Source organism: Schistocerca piceifrons, chromosome 7, assembly GCF_021461385.2.
Source record: "Schistocerca piceifrons isolate TAMUIC-IGC-003096 chromosome 7, iqSchPice1.1, whole genome shotgun sequence".
In the NCBI taxonomy this organism is placed as follows: domain Eukaryota; kingdom Metazoa; phylum Arthropoda; class Insecta; order Orthoptera; family Acrididae; genus Schistocerca; species Schistocerca piceifrons.
Window position 1 is genome coordinate 65,520,251 of NC_060144.1, and position 24,383 is coordinate 65,544,633.

General features: G+C 45.1%; 1 protein-coding gene across 1 annotated transcript in view; it reads left to right on the forward strand.

Moving 5' to 3' along the window:
- The first annotated feature begins 11,474 nt into the window (after positions 1 to 11,474).
- Positions 11,475 to 24,383, forward strand: part of LOC124805422 — a 56,415-nt gene continuing 43,506 nt past the window's right edge. The window contains exon 1 of the mRNA XM_047265984.1: positions 11,475 to 13,076. Within this exon, the coding sequence (XP_047121940.1) occupies positions 11,475 to 13,076 (1,602 nt within the window). The remainder of the gene's footprint in view (positions 13,077 to 24,383) is intronic.

The following is a 24,383-nucleotide window of genomic DNA, read 5'->3' on the forward strand; positions in this document are numbered from 1 at the left end:
CGTTGATATGTTTCCCCTGCAAAAATTTAGCTTTCAGTTTGTGAGCTCACTTAAAGGACCTCGTTATATCTTGGGTCTCTGATTTAAAACCCTTGTGTAAACATTTTGCTCTCGTTGTTAAATAGTTAAGCGGTTTTGCTCCTTTGAACCATTTCATTCACTGTTTTGAGAACTGCTAATTTCTAAAAAAATTTCCTCATGGGATTGTGTTTTTCTATTCTCGCCTTAAAAATAAGAAAGTTTAACAATCACTTGGCTTACAGTGATGTCATAACCTGGGGCCCAGGCCTTTCAGGATTTCCGGTGAACCTGGCTTGATTTCATTTGATTTGGTTTTAACAGGGAAGCTAAAACAGCTTACGTCTAACCCACCACTTCCCGCACCGAAACTGAGTTTATTGTTCGGTATCGCTCGCTGAATATCCAGTAAAGCTAACCAATGCCCTTAAATAGTGCAAAGAGGCCCCTTACCAGTTTTTTGTTAGACATGATTTCTTCAGGTCTAGTTGTTCCGAAGATTCTACATCTTTTGCTCTCCAACGCTATGCATTCGAAGATTAGGTGTGATGCAGTTTCTTGACCTTCATCACAGATCCTACATTTAGGGCCTTTTTACGTTATCCTGTTGTGTGTAGGTGTTGAACCTGGCTTACTGGAGCTCAAACGTCTCTTCGCGGCCATGGCTCTCCTTGGTGACTCTTAGTAGATGTCATGTGGCCTCTTATTCTCATGAGGTTGGGACAAGGGTGTAGCGTATCCACCTATACCGTTCGAAAATCACAGCTTGTGCACACCGTGATCAGGACGCAACGGCGGTGGCAATTCTGAAGCACGGCCTAATGAAGTTTATCAAACATCTCAGCCACCCAGACGGTTTTGTACAGAAATTGGTCGCGATGGGTGTCCCCTCCCTACAAGTGTAACTGCTTTACTTCTCCCGTTTGGTGTGTGTAGATATTATTCTCTCGCGAACTATTTAAAAGCTACCGGAATCCCAATTTGATCTATTAGTTGTGTGGATCTTGTCCTCCGATGGAAAAAAACCGGTCGAAAACTGGGACGTTCTGTGTTTTTACTTTGTATTAAGAACTTACCTGTTGTCCAGCTTTCAGTTATAATTGTGCATCTCGTCGTACTCTGGAACCAGCCAGGTTCGAACCCTGTCTCGTAATTTTTTTTAAATTTTGTATAAGAAATTTATCGTTGTATTTCACACCTTGATCATTGTTGTATTTTGAAAATTGTAGTAATGTTAATTTGGCACTGTTGTAACTACTGCTGATTATATGGTGTTCGCCTTTCAGTGTTTTTATATCACGATAAGAACTTATTTTTGTGGATGAAACTCTCGTTATTGTTCTACGATGGAAATTAAAATTACGTTAGTATCACACTTTGGTAGCTACTGTCCTCTGTATTGTTTTTGTTACTCAACGTCAAAACGAGAAGAAAAGTAAAAAAAAAAAAAATGCCCTACTTTCACTTTAATCGCATTTAAGGCCGAGTAATAATAAGCTGCCTTAAGCAATGATGAGAGTTTTATGAAATATAGTTTTTCACTGTACACGTAAGCTTGTGATGCGGTTTAACTTGTAGGCACAATCTAAGTAAGACAGAGACACTGAGAGGAATCCAACTATCACAAAGGACTTTTCGAATTTACTAGGTGTTGTAGGATACAGGGACAAAAACATTTGCATCAAACGAATCGCAGGTCTCTGATGCATCTGATTATACAGAATAGTGAATCGCTGCATTAGGATACTGTAATGATTTTAGCTTCACGCCTGTATTGGTTAATTCCTGTTATACTCCCATTTAACAATTTCGTTGAGCTTCGTGAAAGATCTCGGCACTACGGCAGTTGGGTTGTGAGGGAGGGCACAGTCGCAGTCGGGACTGGGTGGTTTTTCTGGATGGTGTGTCCGACGGAACGTAGGGGCTTCCTGGAGAACAAATGGTTCAAATGGCTCTGAGCACTATGGGACTTAACTTCTGAGGTCATCAGTCCCCTAGAATTTAGCACTACTTAAATCTATCCAACCTAAGGACATCACACACATCCATGGCCGGGGCAGGATTCGAACCTGCGACCGTAGCGCTTCTGCTCTAAACGACCGCAACGCCTTCACCACAGGATTTCGACGGGCACCGAGTCGACGCTGTCTTCGGGTTTCTTGGTCGAGAAAAGATTTCAGTTCCTCTGCCTCATTTTTGTGATGAGCGTTTTTTGTATGTTCTCCAGCGATTTGCCTCCATTGCATGCTGTCGGTTGTGTTGTCAGCAGCCTGGCGCTAGACTTCCACTTGGTTCCTCAATTTCGTTGTGCTGCGCTCCCCCACTTTCACTTCAGTTGATTTTGAAAGTGCTTGCGGTACGTAATCATCTCTCTTCTGTGGGGAAATTGGTTTAAGTCTAGAGTAAATGTTATTAAAAAAACTTTGGATGCCCAATTTTACTTACAGTGCAGACTGGTGTTTTGGTGTTTTAATTTCAAGATGTAGAGGCCTGTGCCCAATTCTAAGTCACATTTGTCATTATGTTGGTCTTAACAAAATAGATCCACTTTATTTAGTGGCACTGACTTGTTTCCTGCAGCCAATAAGTTTATCCTCATTTAGATAACACAACAACCTTTTGGAGAAATAAGTGGAATATTTTATATGATGGTAAAGTTAAATTATAGGTAAAATTGTAATAATGACAATTCCTTGAGGACAATTGAAGTTCTCGAGAAACTGATTTGATCGTTAGGGTAATAAAAGGTCATTTGTAGAACTTGGGTTATTGATTCCAGTTTGAAGATTGCTTCAGCAGTTACTACGATTGTGTTTATATTTGTTCTGTGATTAAGATACTAATAATTTTTTATCATCTGACTGTAGCAATTTCGCCTTCGACTGTGTACCTCGCTCGAATCCGTTAATTTTAAGTAGCATCGCGAGGTGAGTTATATTTCAGTGGCGCTTTGATCTTAATATTACTGAATTTCTTCTAAGAGCTGGGCAAAAGGCTTTTGTTTTATTTAACGTTTACTGTTTAAGAGAACCTGTCCTCTCCGGACATCTTATTGCGAAGGGTCTAGGTCCCGAGGTCTACATTTGGGATCTAATGTGTAGTCCGAGGGTTGGTACCCTGATCTGGCGAGGGTCCCTCTGTTAAACTGCTGTCATTTTCAAGGTATGGTGTGCCTCGGCATGACTATCGACGTAGATTATTAAAATTTAATGTTTTGACGAATTGTGATTTTCTTAAATCTTTAAGGAAAATCTAACCTGTTTCGCTTCTGGTATTTCATGTTTAATGCCTCTGGCTAAGGGTGAAAGCCTAAGTTTAAACCTTAATTTGTTTTTTAAGTTGAGCTTTGTACCTGTTTGCTGCTGAAGAAAAGAAATTATTGTTTGCTAATAAATTGTATTCAAGGGTACTTGGTAATAAATGATGTTCAATAGTTTTCCTCAACCCTTCCAGTAGGTTCTCTTGATTGGTGTCACAAGCGTTTGTTGCCTGTATCCATAATCCGATTGCGTATATTAAAATATGGGTTAGGATTAACGAATCAACATCCGGTCTTATGAACTCGCAGGTTAAACGATAACGTAGTGGAAGGCTTTGAAGTGCAGTGTTATGAATACAGACTTAGGGAGGAGGTAACGTACATGCATTGATGGGTGATAGGATTAGCGATTCTGAACCAACTAAACGTCATAACAATGAATGTCACGTTGTTAACAGTTTCTGGAGAAACTAATGAAAACAATGTGGGAGGGGGGATAGGACAAATGTAGGTGTTAGTTAATGCAACATCGTGATCTACTGTTTTAATTGTGTGAATTACCTCACAAAAAATATTCATGAGTCCACCGTCGACTGCGTGGCACGTTGCAGCTCTTATAGGCAGTTGCTGTGTGGCTGATCTTTGGACAAGCGTGTAAAACAAGAGTGCAAATAATGAGTAAAGACAACACCACGTAAGAAGTAGTATAGTTGCGGCCTCGGTGCAATTTTGATATCAAATTGATATGCAATTTAATGAAATTGATCAATTAATCACCCCGCCTCCAGCCACCCCCGCACACCCTCGCCCCCGTCCACGCCCACACCCGCTCCTGGATGACATCACCTGTTTTCTCAGCTGCACATGTCCCCAGCCCCTCCTCTCCGTCCGCAGCTCGTGGTCGTGCGGTAGCGTTCTCGCTTCCAGCGTCCGGGTTCCCGGGTTCGATTCCCGGCGTGGTCAGGGATTTTCTCTGCCTCATGATGACCAGGTGTTGTGTGCTGTCCTTAGGTTAGTTAGGTTTAAGTAGTTCTAAGTTCTAGGGGACTGACGACCATAGATGTTAAGTCCCACAGTGCTCAGAGCCATTTTGAACCTCCTCTCCCCCCTCCCACACCTCACCCCTCCACCAACCTACCCTATTACCGGGAATTTCGAATTTTGGCGGGAATTCCGAATTCTGGTGGGAATTCCGAATTTTGGCGGGTATTTTGAATTTTTGTGGAAATTTCGAAATTTGGCGGGAATTTCTTTGTCTCAGGGCTGTGCTGACATCCCACCCCACCTCCACCCGGGAACTGATGGGAAATCAAAAATTGCGGTGCCCTTTCTGGGACTCGAACCCTGATTGTACTGGATGGAAAGTACTAGTGCACCCCCAACACATGGAAACTGTCCACATGCAGGATAGGAAGGTTAGGTTTGTGTACTTTATTTATTTTTGGTCGGGAAACTGACGCAAAGATCGATCCTAATTACCTAATTAATCACAAATATCGGGACTAACTATACAACCATATGCATAGTGCTACACAAGGACGGCATAAAAGTGCATTAGAATTCAAAAACTGACGATGCCATACAACTGGTGTTATCTTGCTGGGAAAAAATTTCTCAGTACCACTCGAAACTAGTGGCAGGCACACTCAAACTCTACCCTACACCTACAAGCTGGCAGGAAAAAGGCTGGGGTGTAAGGTACTATCTTTATTCTTCTTGCGGGAAGTGCGTTTAACTGTCGAGGTGCTCGTGTTGCATTCACAGGAACTTATAAACTGTATTACCTGTAAGGATAAAATATCTATCGCTGTTTGACGTCAGAGTTCGCTACAGACACCTGCTCAAAAACAACCTACAGCCCAGGTAACCAATTCCAGTACACGATACCACAACTGATGGAAAAAAATGCGTCACAGTTTTAATTACACTTTGAAATTGTTGTGAAAAAACCAGCACTCGTAATGAATGGGTCATAATGCAGCATATGAACTGGGGGAAAATCGTCGTCCTAAAAGACTGCAAAGAGGTTGGTAGTTGAACATGGGTTCTTCTCGATGTACAATCACAAACTGCCAAAAACCAAGGCCTTCTCACTACCTCTCACGGCTCCCCCTCCCCCCCCCCCCTTCGATGATCCACCAAGAGACTCGCACCCCCACTGCCCGCCCTTTGCTGTTTCTCGCGGATGGCTGCAGACCCTACCTGGTCCTTCACATTCACTAGCGATATGCGGCATACCTTTGATGTGGCGTCCCTTAGCGCAAAAGGGAAATTTACAGGCATAATCCCGTCCATCCGGAGAATGGTTCAGTTGGTCTGCAAAACTTGGCTTTCCACCACCTGGCTGCCACCTTAAGGTGACACTCGTACGTCAACCCAGTAGGAAATAAAAGGACGTCTGCCTCAATTGCAACATGCTTGTCTAAAATATAGCAATAGAGCCCCCACATGCTGAACCCCCCTCCACCGCCCCCCCCCTCCCCAGGCAGAGAGCGGCTGTGTCTGGCGACCACCACCGCAGACTTGTCCCCCCACCCCCCCTCTTGCCCGCCGATAGCCGATGGAAAACAATTGTATTTGAATGAAATGATTGTTAAATCAAGACCTTAAGCAGCCGACAGCAGTTGAAATACATCAACGATGACAGTTGAAAATGTGTGCCCTGACCAAGACTTGAACCCAGGAACTCCTGCTTACATGATGACAGATGCTCTATCCATCTGAGCCACCGAGGACACAGAGGATAGTGCGACTGCAGGGATTTATCCCATGCACGCTCCTCATGAGACCTACATTCCCAACTTAATGTCCACACACTACCTTGATAGTGCCCCTGCCCATTACACTCACTACTCGCGGCAAATAATCTTACCGAGTCCCATAAGAGTTCTAGCAATGTGTGTGCTTCCGCACAGAAGGTCAACGGCCGGTTAGCCTTAACTATATGAAGATGGTATCTGTTCTTTCGGACATGTCCGAAAGAACAGATACCATCTTCATGTCATATTACTGAATTTGACATCAACTCATCTATAATTAAGCATCTATCAAAAAAAGCAAAACATATTTGCGACTATAATAAATGTCCTCTTTTCACGAAAATAGGTAAGTCCATTTTCTTTTAGTTTTATGAGCAAAATCGGTATAGCTTTTACGTTCGACTGCAGTCGCATCTCATTATTTTGTGACGTCCAGCGAAGTGTACGGCCACCGACCACAAATGATGAGCAAAGACATGCCCACCCTGCGTAAAATCATGAAAAGAAAACTTCGACTATTTTGATGCGAGAACTTCCGATCACCGCAGAATGTCCTCGTTATTTCTAAACTGTCATTAGAGTAAAGAAAAAGTGAGAATTTAAACTCCAAAGTAAAAATCTATATTAAGCAATTTCCTCCAGCTTGTTGAATAAATTACACGAACTGAGAGCATCTCTCGCGTTCAATGTCCGTAAATGAACTGTCATACACGTGTCTATTACAAACATTTCAGACAAGCTGTCACGCCATTGGCACACATGTAGGAAAAAAAAATACATTTCTTTTACGTTTGGCAACAAGAAGCTATAATTCAAGAGAACATAGCTTTTTTTCTACACTAGGAGAGGGATTATTTCACCAGTGCGATGCTATATCATACTAGTGTTTTCGAAACAAATCTTGAGAGCCTGTCTCACCCTGTGTAGGTGGGACATTGAAATTTCGTTAAAACATATCGCTGCAAAGGAAAAAAAAAGAAACGCTTGTCAAGAATCATTCCATGTTGCCCTAGCCATTTCTTCCACCCATCAGGCGGCCGTTATTGATATCAGTTTGATAGGTTAATTAATTAAATTGATCATGAGAGTCACTTTGTATGGCGATTATTTTTTTTTTTTTCAGCAGTCGGATTACACTCGCCAAGTAGGACAACTGGCAATCCATGGAGGGAACATAATGTTCATATCGAGGAACGCTATTGAGAAATGACATCTGAAGCTGACCACAGAAAGATTCTACAACCCACAACATACATTTCGCGTCAGGACCGCGCTATTTAAAAACGCGATCCTGTGGGGAACCTGTGGGGAAACAGGAGAGCTGAGTTGATGCGACAGGAGCGCGTTTTTACCACTCGGTGGAAATGGAAACACATTGTCATAGCTCCGCCAACCGTGTACAGTGTGAAAGGTCAGCGTCAAATGAAGCTTTACCCTGCATCAGGAGGTAGTAGGAGAGATAGTATGAGCAGCTACGGTGGTCTATCTTGTTGGGAAAATTAGGAAAACTACACATCATACATGGCCTGGAGGAAGGACGAAGATTTTGCGACACATCTCCAAACGACATGCAGGTAGTCCGAAGGAGATCTCTCTCAGGGTGCATTCACGTCTATCATCCAAACATATGTGGCGATCCTATTAAATATACAGGTATTGGCTTATTGGAGCACGTGGTTCATGATCAAAGTCCCTTCCACAGGCCGGTGAAAAGTTTCATCAACTGTACTGTAGGATGACCATATCCAACAGACTATCAATCACATGAGAGGGTTCCTGTATTGCTTTGTCATAAGCAGTTAAATACACTACTTTTTTGGGTTGTAACACATCCAATCAGTGTACACTGCTATACACTTTGTTTTTTCTACCATGATTTAGAGACGCATGTCAGCTGCTGCTAAACCGACCTTAACACGCTTCAGTCCTCTGGCTCTCAACAGAAAACTGAACATCACTTGGTGTAAACTGTACAACTACCACATCACAGGCTGGTAGAAATAAAACAGACACGATGTGTGTCATTGACAAATATGTGAAAGACATCGCAACTGGAAGAGTTTGCGGTATTGTAAGGCGCTTCTAACAACTATTCGATGGTGATTACCTGTACCGTTAATCTCATCTTCCCATCGACAGGGTTGCGGATGTCTCGGTGCTCCGTTTCGAAAAGCGTTGTTTCTTCACTTTGCAATCATGTACGTGATTACTGTTCTGGTTACTGTACCAGTGTTGACCATCACCGGAAGGTGCTGTTCACAACACGCATGAGACAGCACAAATAAAAAGAGGTACTGTTACCTTATTGGAGAGAAAAGTAAAAAATAAAAATTAAAACATGTGTAGGGTATCGCAGCATATGTAAGTAGGTCTATTCTATATCAATGAGGAATGCTTCCAAACAACTGTATTAAGGTCACGACCTCTACAGTTAATCCAATGTTCCATAGCGACAAGCAGCAGGTGTCCTGTGTTCCGTCAAGGTTCCTTCCATCTGAACGGAGTGGTGTCACTCAGTCATTATACAGTAATCAACAGCGTACCCAGTGGACGGTCAGGACTGGAAAGACACTATTGATATGGGGCGATGTACTGTAACACACATTGCAGTTGATAGTGAGATCAATTTTAGCGATTTTACCCAAAAGTCGGAGAGAGCAATATCCACAACATTCTGCAACCTGTGTAGAAACAGAGTGAGCTGAGTTAATGCTATAGGAGAGTGTTTGACCACTCGGTGGAAGTGGGAATATGTTATCGTAGCTCCGCTACCCAAGTACTATGTGTAAGGTCAGCATCAAATGAAGCCTGCTCCTGCAACATGACGACAGTAAGAACAGTTACGGTGGTGTTTCGTGCTGGGAAACTTAGGAAGACTCAACATCGAAGCAGATCCGCAACCCTCAGGATACATTCACGTCTATCACTCAAACATTCTATCATCGTTATTCTGTTTAATGCAGCAGAGAAAAATTATGAACTATAAAAGCTCTGTTAATTTCATCAGATAGATTTTTACCGCATTTCTCTCTTCCGATATATTGAAAACTAGTACTGTCTATCTGTCGGCATCAAGCATATGCGGGCATCAAGCATATGCGTCGATCCTATTAGATATACAGGTATATAACCATTGGAGTAGGTGGCCAGTGATCTACGTCGCTTGCACACACCAGTGCAAAGTTTCATCGCCTGTACTGTATGAGAACCTTCTCCCACATGTTATCAGTAGCAGGAGAGGGACCCTGTTTCGTTGTTTGATACACTGCTCTTTCTGATGTAACACGCTTTGTACACTGCCATACATTTTCTTTCTGCCATGATTTCGACGTTTGTGTCAGATTCTAAACTGACATTAACACGTTTGTTCCATTGATCCCCCCCCCCACCCCCAGGAAACTAGACATCGCACAGTGCAAATCACATTATGTAGTAATCAACAGCGTACCTGGACTGTTGGGATGGAAAGGACACCGTCGATGTACTGTAATAATAAGCATCATAGTTGATAATGCTATCAAATTTAGCAAGTTCATAATAATTTCGACAACAACCAATGACACTGCAGCATTCTTACCAGTTTCTGTATCCTCGCTATACAGCTCCTCCACTACTTTGTGAGTACCATCGAAAAATGTAAGTAGATGACTGTGCAGTATGTTAATTCATTATTAATTCTCGAGCATATACACCAAAGCATACCAGACAGCGACCGACATATCTCTCGCACTTCCGTCATAGTGCCTAACTTACGATCTTTCTGTGTTGAATTTAGAATTCATTTATGTAGATTTTTTCTACAAATAGTATTGATACTTTATGATTTATTTATGTTTATTTTAAATTTTCTTTTATTAGTTTTTTGTGTTTTAATTAGTGTTGCTTTTCTAACTTTATTGGACCGTGCATTCTCCTTGCAGGTATCTCTACGATAAACTATGGTGATAAATTGTAAAATGAATAATTACTTCCGTAAAACATTGATTCCTTGTGATACAAGTACAATATAGCTTTCCAGAGGTGTATAGCCCCCACTATTCACATCCGATCATGGTTCAGAAATTATACTATGCTCGCATCAGTTGTATTTAAAATGACCGTTAGTAATGGGGAAGGCCTCTCACAAAGAACGGGACGAACTCATTGCAGTGGTGTTTGGATGTGAAATTACATTTCATTCCGCCACTAAATCCGTAAACAGGATATCTGTCAAGAAGGTGTATACACAGAGAAATGTAGTACCTCACAAACACCTATCGCTAACTTAGAATCACCGTTGTTATGAGACTGAAGACTCGATTCTATGCCCAAGAGGCAGCAGAAAAATGGAGCACATCGCATAAATCTTCGTTCATCTAGAGGAATGTGTCGAAACAGGATGGAAGTCCTTTGATGACCGAGAGGTTTGCTGTTAACGATCGCAAGCAGAAAGTGCTCTATGTCACACCCATTACACGCAGTTGTATGCGAGTGGAACTCAAGTTATGTCACACAACTGATGCATCCCCACACAGCAACGGAAAAAATGGTTAAATGACCTACAGCGACGTTTCCCTCTCTCTCTAAAAAGCATCAGCAGTCTACCATTAAATCCTACCTCGTTACAGCTCCATCTTCCGCAGGGGGCTCCCGTCTTGGGAGTATGTGGGTGGCAACAACACGGGCCCTTAGCTAAGCCTGGCATTACTTCCTCTTACTTGTGTCAGGCTTCTCCTGTTTCCTTTCCTATCCGGCCCCCCTCGGCCAACTCTTGGTTTCTTCGACCCCAACGGTATTAGGTTTCCGAGGCCCAAGGGTGTCTTTCACTTTCCTCTCTAGTATCTATTATCTACCCTTCGACCCAACGGCGAAGCGAGCGGAAGAAGAATCTTATATCCCAGGTTCTTAAAGATCGTGGAGGCGGAAGAGGTCATGCCAGACGAACTGGCTGTAAAGGCGCCGCTCAGCCATCATTGAGCTCGCGGCAGTTCGTTGCAGTTCTGGTACCTGAAGTCACATGTCACATACATATGTGCCGTGATGAATTGTTCCAGAATTATAGTGTGTGGGTCACTTCCTCGCAAGCTGTAATCCACTTTAAAGAAATTCACGCAAATGGCAATTTCTCCTGTCATTTTCTCTAAAGACCAATGGCGATGGGATAAGGACGATGGTAGCAGGCTCCGAGTGAGGCTGGAAGCTACTAGTCTGGACCTGCACACTGGCGGCAGGTGTGTGATGGTCGCCTTCCTGAGAACCCGTGTGACTACTCGGGAATCCGGTCCTGCATCTGCGACTGGGCAGGCCTATTTAGGATGACCGCTGCCCACCCTGAATGGGGAAGGCCCTAGAAAATGTGGGCTAAACATCGGAAGTCACACTTGAACCGGGCTGGGAATCCGCACCCAGTAGGTCACTCCTTATACTGCGGACGTAAACAAAAGAAGAATGAAATGATTATGACAATAGGGACATGGAATGTCAGGACCCTCCTGGACGTGAACAATTACAGACCAGAGACAAGAACCGCTCTTATCACCCAAGAACTAGCCCGTCTAGATATAGACATAGCTGCCTTGAGTGAGACAAGACTCTCAGGTGAGGGACACATTAGTGAGGTACGTTCAGGGTACACCATCTTCTGGAAGGGAAAGGATGCAGGAGAACCACGCATCCATGGTGCAGGATTTGCCGTAAAAACGAAAATAGTGAAAGATCTTCGACTTACACCTGTCTCAATTAATGAAAGACTGATGACTCTTAGAGTACCCATTTGTTCAGACAGATTCATCACCTTCGTCTCTGCATATGCTCCTACTTTAGACAGTGATGAAGACACAAAGAATCAGTTCTACCACCAACTGAACAGTACTCTCTCTAAAATACCCATTCAAGATAAATTAATTTTACTTGGTGATTTCAATGCCAGAGTGGGAAGGCACAACCGTTTTTGGAGAGATGTCATGGGTAAACAACGGGTGGGAAACTGCAATGCAAATGGGTTGCTACTTCTTGGTCTATGTGCTGAGCACGAGCTTTTCATCTCCAATACCCAATTCCGTTTGCGTAACCGCTATAAGACCACATGGATGCACCCACGCTCCAAACATTGGCATCTTATAGACTACGTTATTACGCGACAGCGTGACAAGAAAGACATTCTCATCACAAAAGCAACACTGAACATCGATGAGTGCTGGACGGACCATAGACTTTTAGTCAGCCGTTTGAGAGCACCAAAGTATCGCAAGCCACGATCCCACTTTTCAAACCCACCACGCAGAAAATTCAACATAAGCAACCTGAACAACAAAAACGTTCGCTCACACTTCCAAGACATACTGTCTGAACAACTTAACAAAGGTCCAGCAACCACAGATGACGTCGAACAAGAATGGACCACATTAAAGAACATCATCAAAGAAACTGCTGGGAATGTTGTTGGTTGTAGTGCACGGAAAAGAAGTGACTGGTTTGATGACAACCACGGAGAAATCCAAGCCATCATCAATGCAAAGCGGGATGCTTACCTATCCCTTGCTCAAGATCCATCCTGCGCAGAAAAGAAAGCACACTTTCAAGAACTCAAGCAGAAATGTCAAAGTGAAATACGAGTAATCAAGAACAAATGGTGGCAACAGAAAGCCACAGAACTCCAAAATCTTTCTGATGCAAGGAACCTGTGTGGCTTTTACGCTGGTATTAAAGAGCTGTATGGACCTATCCGCTCCTCATCAGGAGCACTGAAAGCTGCTGACAACTCCATCATTCTTACTGAAAGTCAGGACATCTTAAATCGTTGGAAAGAGCACTTCAGCTCACTGTTAAACAGCCCTTCTACTGCCGCAGGAGATTTTCTCAAAAATGTCCCACAGCACCCTCCAAAACCCTGGCTGGCTAATCCTCCAACTTTTCAAGAATTTTGCAAGGCACTCAAGAGTGTGAAACCTGGGAAGGCTCCTGGACCTGACAGCATCCCGATGGAGCTTATTGAGGGTGGCGGCTTGCCTCTAAAAACTAGACTCTTCTCACTTATTATAATAATGTGGGAAACCCGCAAGGTACCAGCTGACTTGAAGAACTCCACAATTGTCACCATCTTCAAAAAGGGCGACAGAAGCGTCTGTGGTAACTACCGGGGAATATCTCTACTCTCTGTCACTGGAAAAATTTTTGCAAGAATCCTTTTAAATCGCCTCCAGACACTTTCAGAGACTATACTACCTGAGTCTCAATACGGGTTTCGACCTTCAAGAGGGACAATTGACATGATCTTCTGTGCACGACAACTACAGGAGAAGTGCAGAGAACAGCAAAAGCCTTTACTACTTGTTTTCTACGATCTAGAAAAGGCCTTTGATACAGTTGCCAGAGAAGCCATGTGGATGGTCTTAAAACGCTTCGGCTGCCCTGAACATTTTGTTGACCTGATTGAAGCTCTCCACGTTGATATGACTGGACAGGTCCTCTGCCAGAATGAAATGACTGGTGAATTCCCAATAACAAGTGGGCTTAAACAAGGATGCGTTCTTGCACCTACATTATTTGCATTGTATCTGGCAGCTATGCTTTACGAGACAACCGTAAACAATGCAGGAATAGAACTAAAGTACAGGTTTGATGGAGCATTATTCAACCAGTCCAGACTCCATTCAAAAAGGTTCACCAGTACCACTCGTGTGACAGAGCTGCAGTATGCTGATGACAATGCCTCTCCAGCTCATTCACCTGCAGAGTTGCAGCTGTCAGTTGATTCCTTCAGCAGGGCGTACGAACGATTTGGTCTCTCCATCAATATTCCAAAGACAAAGGTGATGGCGCAGCCAACTCCTGGCTCCTCCGTTCCTGACTTCAGCATATCCATCTATGATACACTCTTGGAACAAGTGGACCATTTCCTCTACCTGGGAAGCATACTGTCATCCAACTGCTCATCTGGAAAAGATGTGGAGAATAGATTACGTGCTGCACATGTAGCATTTGGTCGTCTTACAAAGCGTGTCTTCCTGAATAAAGACCTAACACTGTACACCAAACTGATGGTGTACAAAGCTGTAGTCATTTCCACCCTGCTATATGGTTGCGAAACCTGGACGTTATATCGCTGCGATCTGAAGAAACTAGAACGCTTCAACCAACAGAAGCTAAGATATATCATGAACCTGAAATGGGATGACTTCATATCCAACAGGGCTGTTCTAGAGAAAGCAAAAATGCATAGCATGGAAGCTCTTATCATTGGGCATCAGATGGGTCGGACATGTCCAGCGGATGAAAAATGACAGACTTCCACGCCAAATGCTGTACAGTGAAGTGAGCACAGGTAAAAGGCCACGAGGTGCCCCTCTCAAACGTTATAAGGATCAGTACAAGAAAAATCTGAAAAACTTGAACATCGATCCGAGTAACTGGTCCCCAATAGCAGAAGACCGAAGTCGCTGGCGCTCAGTTACCTCAAATGCTCTTCTAAACTTTGACATGGAACGTCGAAGAATGGAGAATGACAACCGCCAGAGACGTAAACTCCTCCAGGCTCAGCCACGTCCTCCACCTTCCATCAGCTGTAATGTCTGTGGCCACCTGTTCCACGCTAGGATTGGATTGCTAAGCCATCAACGACACTTCCACGCCTGAACCGTGACAAAGGAAATCTCAGGAGAGAAATGAAAACTCGGATACGAGTATCAGCCGACGACGACAGCTCCATCTCACGCTATCACTCCAACCACTCTCTGTCATCCTTTAACACATACGCTACTAAGTTTAGAGGAAGATGGTTCTCTTTTTTCCAGAAATCTTCAAAGACAGCAGTCAACTCGCGCGCGTCACTATTACTTCAATGGACCTACAGTAGAATGTTGCCTCGACGAAAAATAAAAGATTGTATCCCTGGTTCCTCGTGTTTCGATCTCGTCGTTCTCCCGCATTCCTCTTACCATCGTTTACTCGTTTCCATGTACAAGAATTGTTCTACACCATCAGAAGACTTAAAGTACTCCCTCAATTTCCTTGCATTTCGACGTATTTTCCCTCAATTTTTACGTATTTTCCATCATTTTATCGATTTTATGCACTTCTATGCATGCGATCACGACATCACTTATCGTTCCATGTTTCAAAATTGCTTGTAAATGTAGTACATCTGCCAACACCTAGCGCAAATGCACCATTTTCTGGGTTGGGTTGTTTTGGGGAAGGAGACCAGACAGCGAGGTCATCGGTCTCATCGGATTATGGAAGTACGGGGAAGGAAGTCGGCCGTGCCCTTTGAAAGGAACCATCCCGGCATTTGCCTGGAGCGATTTAGGGAAATCACGGAAAACCTAAATCAGGATGGCCGGACGCGGGATTGAACCGTCGTCCTCCCGAATGGCACCATTTTTCTGGTCGGGCGGCATAGCTTTGTTCGTTCTCACAAAGATGGATAGTCTGCCACGCCAAATGCCAGCTGCAACCGTCGAAATGGATGTTCCTGTTTTCCTTAGGACAGAGCTGGGGAGGAAGACGCTAACTTTTCGTTCTTTTGCTTGTTGGTTAGGCAGTTGCTGTGGGAGATACAAAAAAAAAAAGAAATTCTGTGCAACGAGTAGAGACACCTTTTCAAAAACATCTTGTGTTTGCCGGCAAGTGGATGAACAAAATGGTTGCAATTGCTAGCTTTAGAAAAACACTCTCTGTTCAATCTGAGACGATGATAGACTGACTTGTCCTCAGGACAGAGCAGTTGGGGAAGCTGCCAACATAGCAGACCGCTGAACACGTGGCCTTGCGGTGCATGTGTCGTGGTTGTGTCGTTAGGCTGCGTGAGAGGGAAGATCTCGCTTGGTGCGGCGCATTTCATGTCACCAGTTGTGTGGTATCGTCAGTTTTTGGGCTGTACTGCGCTTTTATGCTGTCGTTGTGTAGCACTATGCATATAGTTCTGTAACTATGCCCGATCTTTTTGATGAATTACGTAATTCGTATCGATCTTTGGGTCAGTTTCCCGACCAAAAATAAATAAAGTACACTAACCTAACCTTCCTCTTCCACATCTGGACGGTTTCCATGTGCTAGACGGTGCACTTGGGCTTTCCATCAAGTAGAATCAGGGTTCGTATCCCAGAAAGGGCACAGCCATTTTTAATTTCCCGTCAATTCCAAGTGCCTCTGGGGATTTAATCGTGTTAGGGGGGTACACATGAGCAAGTGCCTCTGGGGATTTAATCGTGTTAGGGGGGTACACTTGAGCAAGTGCCTCTGGGGATTTAATCGTGTTAGGGGGGTACACTTGAGCTTTCCACCCAGGAGGACCAGGGTTCGAGTCCCGAAAACGGTACGGCCAATTTTGATTTCCCATGAATTCGCAGGTGGGGAGTAGGATTTCATGTCAGTACAGCCCTGGGACAAAGAAATTTCCACGAAAATTCGAAATTCACAGCAAAATTCGAAGTTCCCACCAAAATTCGAAATTCCCGCCAGTACGGTAGGTTGGGAAGAGGGGGAGGGGGAAGAAGGGCTGGGGCACATGTGCAGCTGAGAAAACATGTGACGTCATCTGGGGGAGTGGGTGGGCGTGTCGGGAGCGTGGTTGGGCGGGGATGGGCGTTGGTGATTAATTGATGAATTTAATTGATTTGCACATCGATTTGATATCAAAAGTGGAGTGACACCGCCACTACGCTACTACTTACGCAGCCTAATGTTGCTCTGGTTGTATTCTCATGTGACAGCTGGTGAAGACGATCTTGCAACTGACGCCTGTGATTTACAAACAGCTGTATATTAGATACGGGTAAGAAAAAGACAACCGTTCATTTAAAGTTGTTTGTTCAGAATTACCAGTAGCATCACTGCTGAAAGCAAGTACCTTTCCTGCTGACTCATCCTGTATATTTTTCCAAGGTGATAAATCCAGCAAATGTTGTCGTACAAACATTACAACTATATTCACTCTTACCGTCGTATTAAGGCATGTTTTTCTCCAACTTTGTGCCACATACTTAACCTAACACCATTCTCTGGCCCCGAACTCTTATTTTCCTTCTCGCAATGGTTACCACACACCTGATATACTGCATGTAGAGAGCATACATCAAGGCTCGAATAAAGCACTGTTGTTGCAGAATCCACGCGCCTTCGGGTGGCGTGTGTTTTCTCGGTCGTGCACCTCCGCCATACATTATGTTTCTGGCACCTATCCGCTGCCCCTCCTCTGTTCCTCCCTGCTTCTGGAGCCACACTGATGGCCAAGAACCATTCTGCGCCAGCAGAGCGGATGTGACGCATTCCGGCTTACGCAGGCGATACCGTAACGTGCCAATTATATATTACGTATTTAATGGCGGAGAACGCTGCTCGCGATGAATCTCGAGTTGTTGGCTGCGCTGGCGCGCCGGCACAAGACGTAGTGCCAGAATCGTTTTGTCTGCCCGCCTGCCCACAAGAAATTCCCTTGGCGCCCAAGTCGTATCGTGACCTGCCTCCTGAAAATGGTCCCTGTAGCAGGTCTCTGGCACGGCGACATATTTCAGATGTGTTTTGGACCGAACGCGGTACTAAAAAAGCAATTCATTTCTCGGGAAGGGTTTCGTCCCTGTAATGTACATCGCCCTCGGGCGAGAACTCTTTGCTCTGTTTTAAATTACGTACGCCTTAACTTTTCTGGGCATTGGCTTCTGTTCTTCCCAAAATGCATATTTTCGAGCTGACGCTGTTGGATACCGATACACAAATCAAATACTGCGAGGGAAAAAATTCTTCTCCAAACAGTTAAAGAGTTACTACGCTCCAACATCGCGCGTGATACATGTACGCATTCAAATGTGTTCTGTGGTTTTACTCGCTGCCACCATAACTTCCTCCGTTTGTTTTACATTTTCCATCAATATATATCTCTAGGCTTATTGGAAACGTCATAGATTTATATCTCTCACAATTTCTAATACAGCCTTCTATGGCTTACAGAGGGTACCATGTATACAGCTGTCATAAGAAACACATGTTCAGAATTGTACCTTTTGGATACAAAATGAGTTTGAAGATCGGCTCACCTTCTATGCTCAGCTCCAGAATGTGGAATCTGGGTTCGATAATTGTCGCGGGATGGGTTCGAGAATTGCCGTCTTTTTCTCGTTCGCGCTCTTGCACATCTTCACGGTGTATGGAAGAGAAGAAAGAAGCAGTTTTTATTTTTTGATGATAAACTTTACTATATTTTAATCGCTTATTGTAAATTGTACATAGCAACAGGAGCGAAAAAGACATATCTTTAAGTCGTACACGAAAGTGGAAGATTAGACTGCGTTTAATTATTTTAATTGGATTCTTCAGGCTCTACGTGTCATTTCTGGAGCGAATCAACCATATTAAAGCTTAGTTATGAAAACTACGCTTTTAAAAGGAGAGTATAGGTTTGAACACAAAAGTTATTCAACTAACTTCTTTATCAACACGATACGAGAAAAGGATTGCCAATGTACAGAAGTCGCAGTAGGACGAGGCTTAAAGGTACTATTATCGCCGAGTACAGGCTACACGGCAAAAATGAAACATTAGCCTGCCGAGCGGTTCTAGGCGCTTCAGTCCGGAACCGCGCGACTGCTACGGTCGCAGGTTCGAATCCTGCCTCGGGCATGGATGTGTGTGATGTCCTTAGGTTAGTTAGGTTTAAGTTGTTTTAAGTTCTAGGGGACTGATGAATTCAGATGTTAAGTCCCATGATGCTCAGAGCCATTTGAACCATTTGAAACATTACTTTTTGGTGGACCACAGTTAATTTGCAGAGTCTGGAAGACCGCACAATGTAGAGGTAAAACGTCGATCTTAATTATTTTCAGAAAAGTCATCACCTACAAAAATTCAGAGAGGACAATACATAAAAATGTTAAAAATTTCCATTATTGTTTCAGTTTCTGTAAGGGACGCCTAAAATACTTACCCTGATTCGTTGGTTTGTTTGTTTGTATTGTTTTAGAACGCACGAACAACTAGCGTGATACACACCCATGTCAAAACAGCAGAACACAAAGACAAAAAGAAGTTAAAAACGACTACACGTTAAGTCCAGTCGACGGAAGGAAAGACAGCTAAAAACACGGACTTATAGAAAAGTCTATAAAATATTCCACAGAGACAACGAAAGTCCTGAACTAAAGATTAAATATCCTTCGCCGTATTGTTACGACGGGTAAAAAGTAAAATGCCGTCGACAGCCAGCGTTCATTCGCTAAAACGGCCGATAACTCAGACGGCAAACATAAATAAGAACGTAAATGATTAAGAAAAGGGCATTCCATCAGGAAATGCCGAACCGTCAACGGTTGAGGACAATGAGCACAAAGTTGTGCGGGCTCACCACTTAACAACTGTCGATGGTTAAAAAGACAGTGCCCAATACGCAACCTAGCTAAAATGATCTCCTCGCGGGGAGAGGGCCGAGAAGAGTTCGACCAAGCCGTTGGGAGAGGCTTAGTTCCCCGGAGCCTGTTCCCATGAAGGGAGGACCAATGGTAATGCCAAAGTGACACCACCTGCTGACAGACGGCAACACAGAGATCACCGGAGGGAATGGAAGAACTAGCAGGCCGAGGTTCGAGGACTGCAGCCTTGGCAGCAGCGTCAGCGGTCTCGTTACCCGTCAGACCGGCGTGACGAGGGACCGACATATAAACATCACAGTGGCTCCGTCAAGAGTGAGCAAGTGACAGCTTTCCTGGACCCATTGCACTAAGGGATGGATACTGTACAGCACACAGAGGCTCTGAAGGGCACACAGGGAGTCGGAGCAAATGACGCAATTGGAAAGCCTGTGTCGCTGGATGTACTGCGTGACCTGATACAGGGCGAAGAGCTCCATTGTAAATACTGAGCAGTGTTCCGCAAGCCAACGACGAAGGCACACCCCGACACCGCGGTTAGTCTTAGAGCCATCAGTGTACACAAAGGCAAAGGCACTACCGCAAAGTTCCGTGCGAAGGTCGAGAAACTTCCGGTGATAGAGCGAGTCTCTAGTTGTGTGCTTGGGAAGCGAGTGAAGTCCAAGGTGAACATGGTCTGGTGCACGAAACCGTGGTGGTGAAGAGTACACACCCATTGAGAAAGTGTCAGGTAGCGCGAAGTTAAGTCGCCGGAGCAATAGCCTAAAGCAAACTCCAGGAGGTAACAGAGAAGAGGGAAGCGCTCCATAGTGGCGATCAAAGGAGTCATTGAAGAAGGAAGTATAGGATGGGTGGCCAGACATGGCAGGCAGGGGAGAAAATCACGGCGGTATGACAGTGGTAGTTCGGAAGCTTCTGCATAAAGCCTGTCAACGAGGCTAATGTAAAAGGTACAAGACAGTGTCCAGACAGATGCCACGATGGTGGCTAGTATTGAGACGGCGTAAGAGGAACGGACAAGCAGATGTATAACCGAAACACCCATAGTCTAAATTACAATGAAATGAATAGCGCTAGCTGTATACAGGCATTGATATAAGTCAACGGGGTCAGTTGAAAATGCATACACCGACCAAGACTCGAATCCGAGATCTCCTGCTTACATGGCAGACGCTCTATCCATCTGAGCCACCGAGGACACAGAAGATAGTGCGAATGCAGGGAAAGAATAGAAACTATCTTTATATATATATATATATATATATATATATATATATATATATATATATATATATATATATATATACACTCCTGGAAATTGAAATAAGAACACCGTGAATTCATTGTCCCAGGAAGGGGAAACTTTATTGACACATTCCTGGGGTCAGATACATCACATGATCACACTGACAGAACCACAGGCACATAGACACAGGCAACAGAGCATGCACAATGTCGGCACTAGTACAGTGTATATTCACCTTTCGCAGCAATGCAGGCTGCTATTCTCCCATGGAGACGATCGTAGAGATGCTGGATGTAGTCCTGTGGAACGGCTTGCCATGCCATTTCCACCTGGCGCCTCAGTTGGACCAGCGTTCGTGCTGGACGTGCAGACCGCGTGAGACGACGCTACATCCAGTCCCAAACATGCTCAATGGGGGACAGATCCGGAGATCTTGCTGGCCAGGGTAGTTGACTTACACCTTCTAGAGCAATTTGGGTGGCACGGGATACATGCGGACGTGCATTGTCCTGTTGGAACAGCAAGTTCCCTTGCCGGTCTAGGAATGGTAGAACGATGGGTTCGATGACGGTTTGGATGTACCGTGCACTATTCAGTGTCCCCTCGACGATCACGAGTGGTGTACGGCCAGTGTAGGAGATCGCTCCCCACACCATGATGCCGGGTGTTGGCCCTGTGTGCCTCGGTCGTATGCAGTCCTGATTGTGGCGCTCACCTGTACGGCGCCAAACACGCATACGACCATCATTGGCACCAAGGCAGAAGCGACTCTCATCGCTGAAGACGACACGTCTCCATTCGTCCCACCATTCACGCCTGTCGCGACACCACTGGAGGCGGGCTGCACGATGTTGGGGCGTGAGCGGAAGACGGCCTAACGGTGTGCGGGACCGTAGCCCAGCTTCATGGAGACGGTTGCGAATGGTCCTCGCCGATACCCCAGGAGCAACAGTGTCCCTAATTTGCTGGGAAGTGGCGGTGCGGTCCCCTAAGGCACTGCGTAGGATCCTACGGTCTTGGCGTGCATCCGTGCGTCGCTGCGGTCCGGTCCCAGGTCGACGGGCACGTGCACCTTCCGCCGACCACTGGCGACAACATCGATGTACTGTGGAGACCTCACGCCCCACGTGTTGAGCAATTCGGCGGTACGTCCACCCGGCCTCTCGCATGCCCACTATACGCCCTCGCTCAAAGTCCGTCAACTGCACATACGGTTCACGTCCACGCTGTCGCGACATGCTACCAGTGTTAAAGACTGCGCTGGAGCTCCGTATGCCACGGCAAACTGGCTGACACTGACGGCGGCGGTGCACAAATGCTGCGCAGCTAGCGCCATTCGACGGCCAACGCCGCGGTTCCTGGTGTGTCCGCTGTGCCGTGCGTGTGATCATTGCTTGTACAGCCCTCTCGCAGTGTCCGGAGCAAGTATGGTGGGTCTGACACACCGGTGTCAATGTGTTCTTTTTTCCATTTCCAGGAGTGTATATATATATATGAGTGAGGCTCACCAGCTATTTGACCATCTACTTCCGTGCGGCTACACAAACAGTGGGCAAACTCTTACGGGGATTGGCAAAAAGCCGCGAGTAATGAGTATAATGGGCAGGGGAGCTATGAATATAGTGCGGGACAATAAGTTGGGCATGTGGGTCCTGCGGGATGCGTGCCAGAGATAAGTCCCTGCAGTCGCACTATCCTCTGTGTCCTCGGTGGCTCAGATGGACAGAGCGCCTGCCATGTAAGCAGGAGATTCCGGGTTCGTGTCCCGGTCGGAGAACACAATTTCAGCTGTCTCCGTTGACTTATATCAACGCTTATATGCAGATATGGGTATTAATTTCATCGCAATTTCATTCTAACTAGGTGCATGGTCACCGATGGTATCTGTTCTTTCGGACATGTCCGGGTAATGGCAATAGCAAAATGGACAACGCTCAGGATGGAACCCTGAGGCACACCGTTTTCGGTCATGTCTGAAAGAACAGATACCATCTTCATATATATACCCGTAGTCTAGTTTAGAATGGAGAAGAGATCGGTACAAACGGAGCCAAGTACTGCTGAGGACTCGTAGGACATTGAGGGACGGGTTACAGCAGGCGGTCAGATAAGAGAAACAAAGTTTCCTATCGAGCGTGAGCCCCAGGAATTTCGTAGTTTCAACGAACGGAAGAGTAACATCCACAAGCATAAACACGGGTGAAGAAACCAACTGCGCCGCTAGAAATTTTAGCAAAAGGTTTTGTCGGTGGAAAAACGAAAGCCATTGTCGATGCTCCACGAGTAAAGAGGATAGAGACAACACCGAAGACGCCGATCAAGGAGACCAGTTCGTGGAGAACTGCAATAGACGGCAAAATCGTCAACGAAAAGGGAGCTGCAGTTGCCCATTAGAAGACAGGCAACAATACGGTTAATGGCAATAGCAAAGTGGACAACACCCAGGATGGAACCCTGAGGCACACTGTTTTTCTGGATAAAGTGTCCAACAAGGCAGAACCAACACGTACCTTGTAAACTCGGTCTTTTAAAAATTCCTGAAGGCAACAGGGCATGCCGCCTCGGAAGCCCAATGTATAGAGAGTATGGACGATACCAGTCCACCAGCAGGTGTCATAGGCTTTCCCCAAATCGAAAAACACGGCAGAAAGCCATCCATGGAATGAGGTGACAAAGTGACAGGATGGTTAACTGCAGAACAGCGTGCTCGAAATTCCTTGTGCAGCAAATTGTGAGAATAGAGCCACCTTACCAGCTGGGAATGAATCATACGTTCCATCAACTTGCACACACAGCTGGTGAGAGAAACGGGGCGGTAGCTATAAGGAAGGTGTTTTTCCTTACCAGGATTAGGTATGGGTGTGACAGTGATTTCACGCCAGCGTCTGGAAAACATGCCCCCTGTCCAGATGCGATTGTATGTATGAACAAGTAAGTGCTTGCCGACAAGAGAAAGGTTCTGCAACATCTTAATGTGAACATCGTCTGGCCCTGGGACGGAGGATCGGGATGAAATGAGAGCATGATCTAGCTCGTGCATAGTAAACGTTGCTCTGTAGCACTAACGATTAGGAGAAGAGAAAGTATCAGCCTAGTCTCCTCCACTCGTTGCCGATGAAGGAAGGCAGGGTGGTAGTGGGTGGAGCTCAAAATCTCCTTGAAATAACGGACCAAGGTATTGACATCATCTGCGACGGTCAGGCCGGAAATTGGGGAATGGACCTCGACCCCAGAGAGCCATTGGGGGTTAGCCCACATGACACAAGAGGGAGTGGGTTAAAAGAACTAGTAAATGAAATCCAGTTAGCTTTTTTGCTATGCCGAAGAATGCGACGAGACTGGGCACTCTTTACAAGGAATGCAGTTTGCCGTCGTTGGATGATGGTTAAAAACGCGGACAGCACGTCTCTGCGTGTGAACTGCCTCGCGGCATGCCTCAGGCCACCAAAAGATACGGTGAGGTAAGGATGAAGTGCAAGAAATTGAATGTTCTATGGTGGTAAGGATAATGTTGGTAAGGTAGTCTACCTGGTCATCACAACTGGGAAATGTTGAACGTCGAAGGTCACCAGGAAGAAGTAAAACCGCCAATCGGCCTTGAAAGCGGCCGTTTAGGTGTGCGAACGGGAAATGGTCGCTTGAACACATGTCAGAGAGAACGGACCAAATGTGGTTCAAATGGTTCAAATGGCTCTGAGCACTATGGGACTTAACCATCTGTGGTCATCAGTCCCCTAGAACTTAGAACTACTTAAACCTAACTA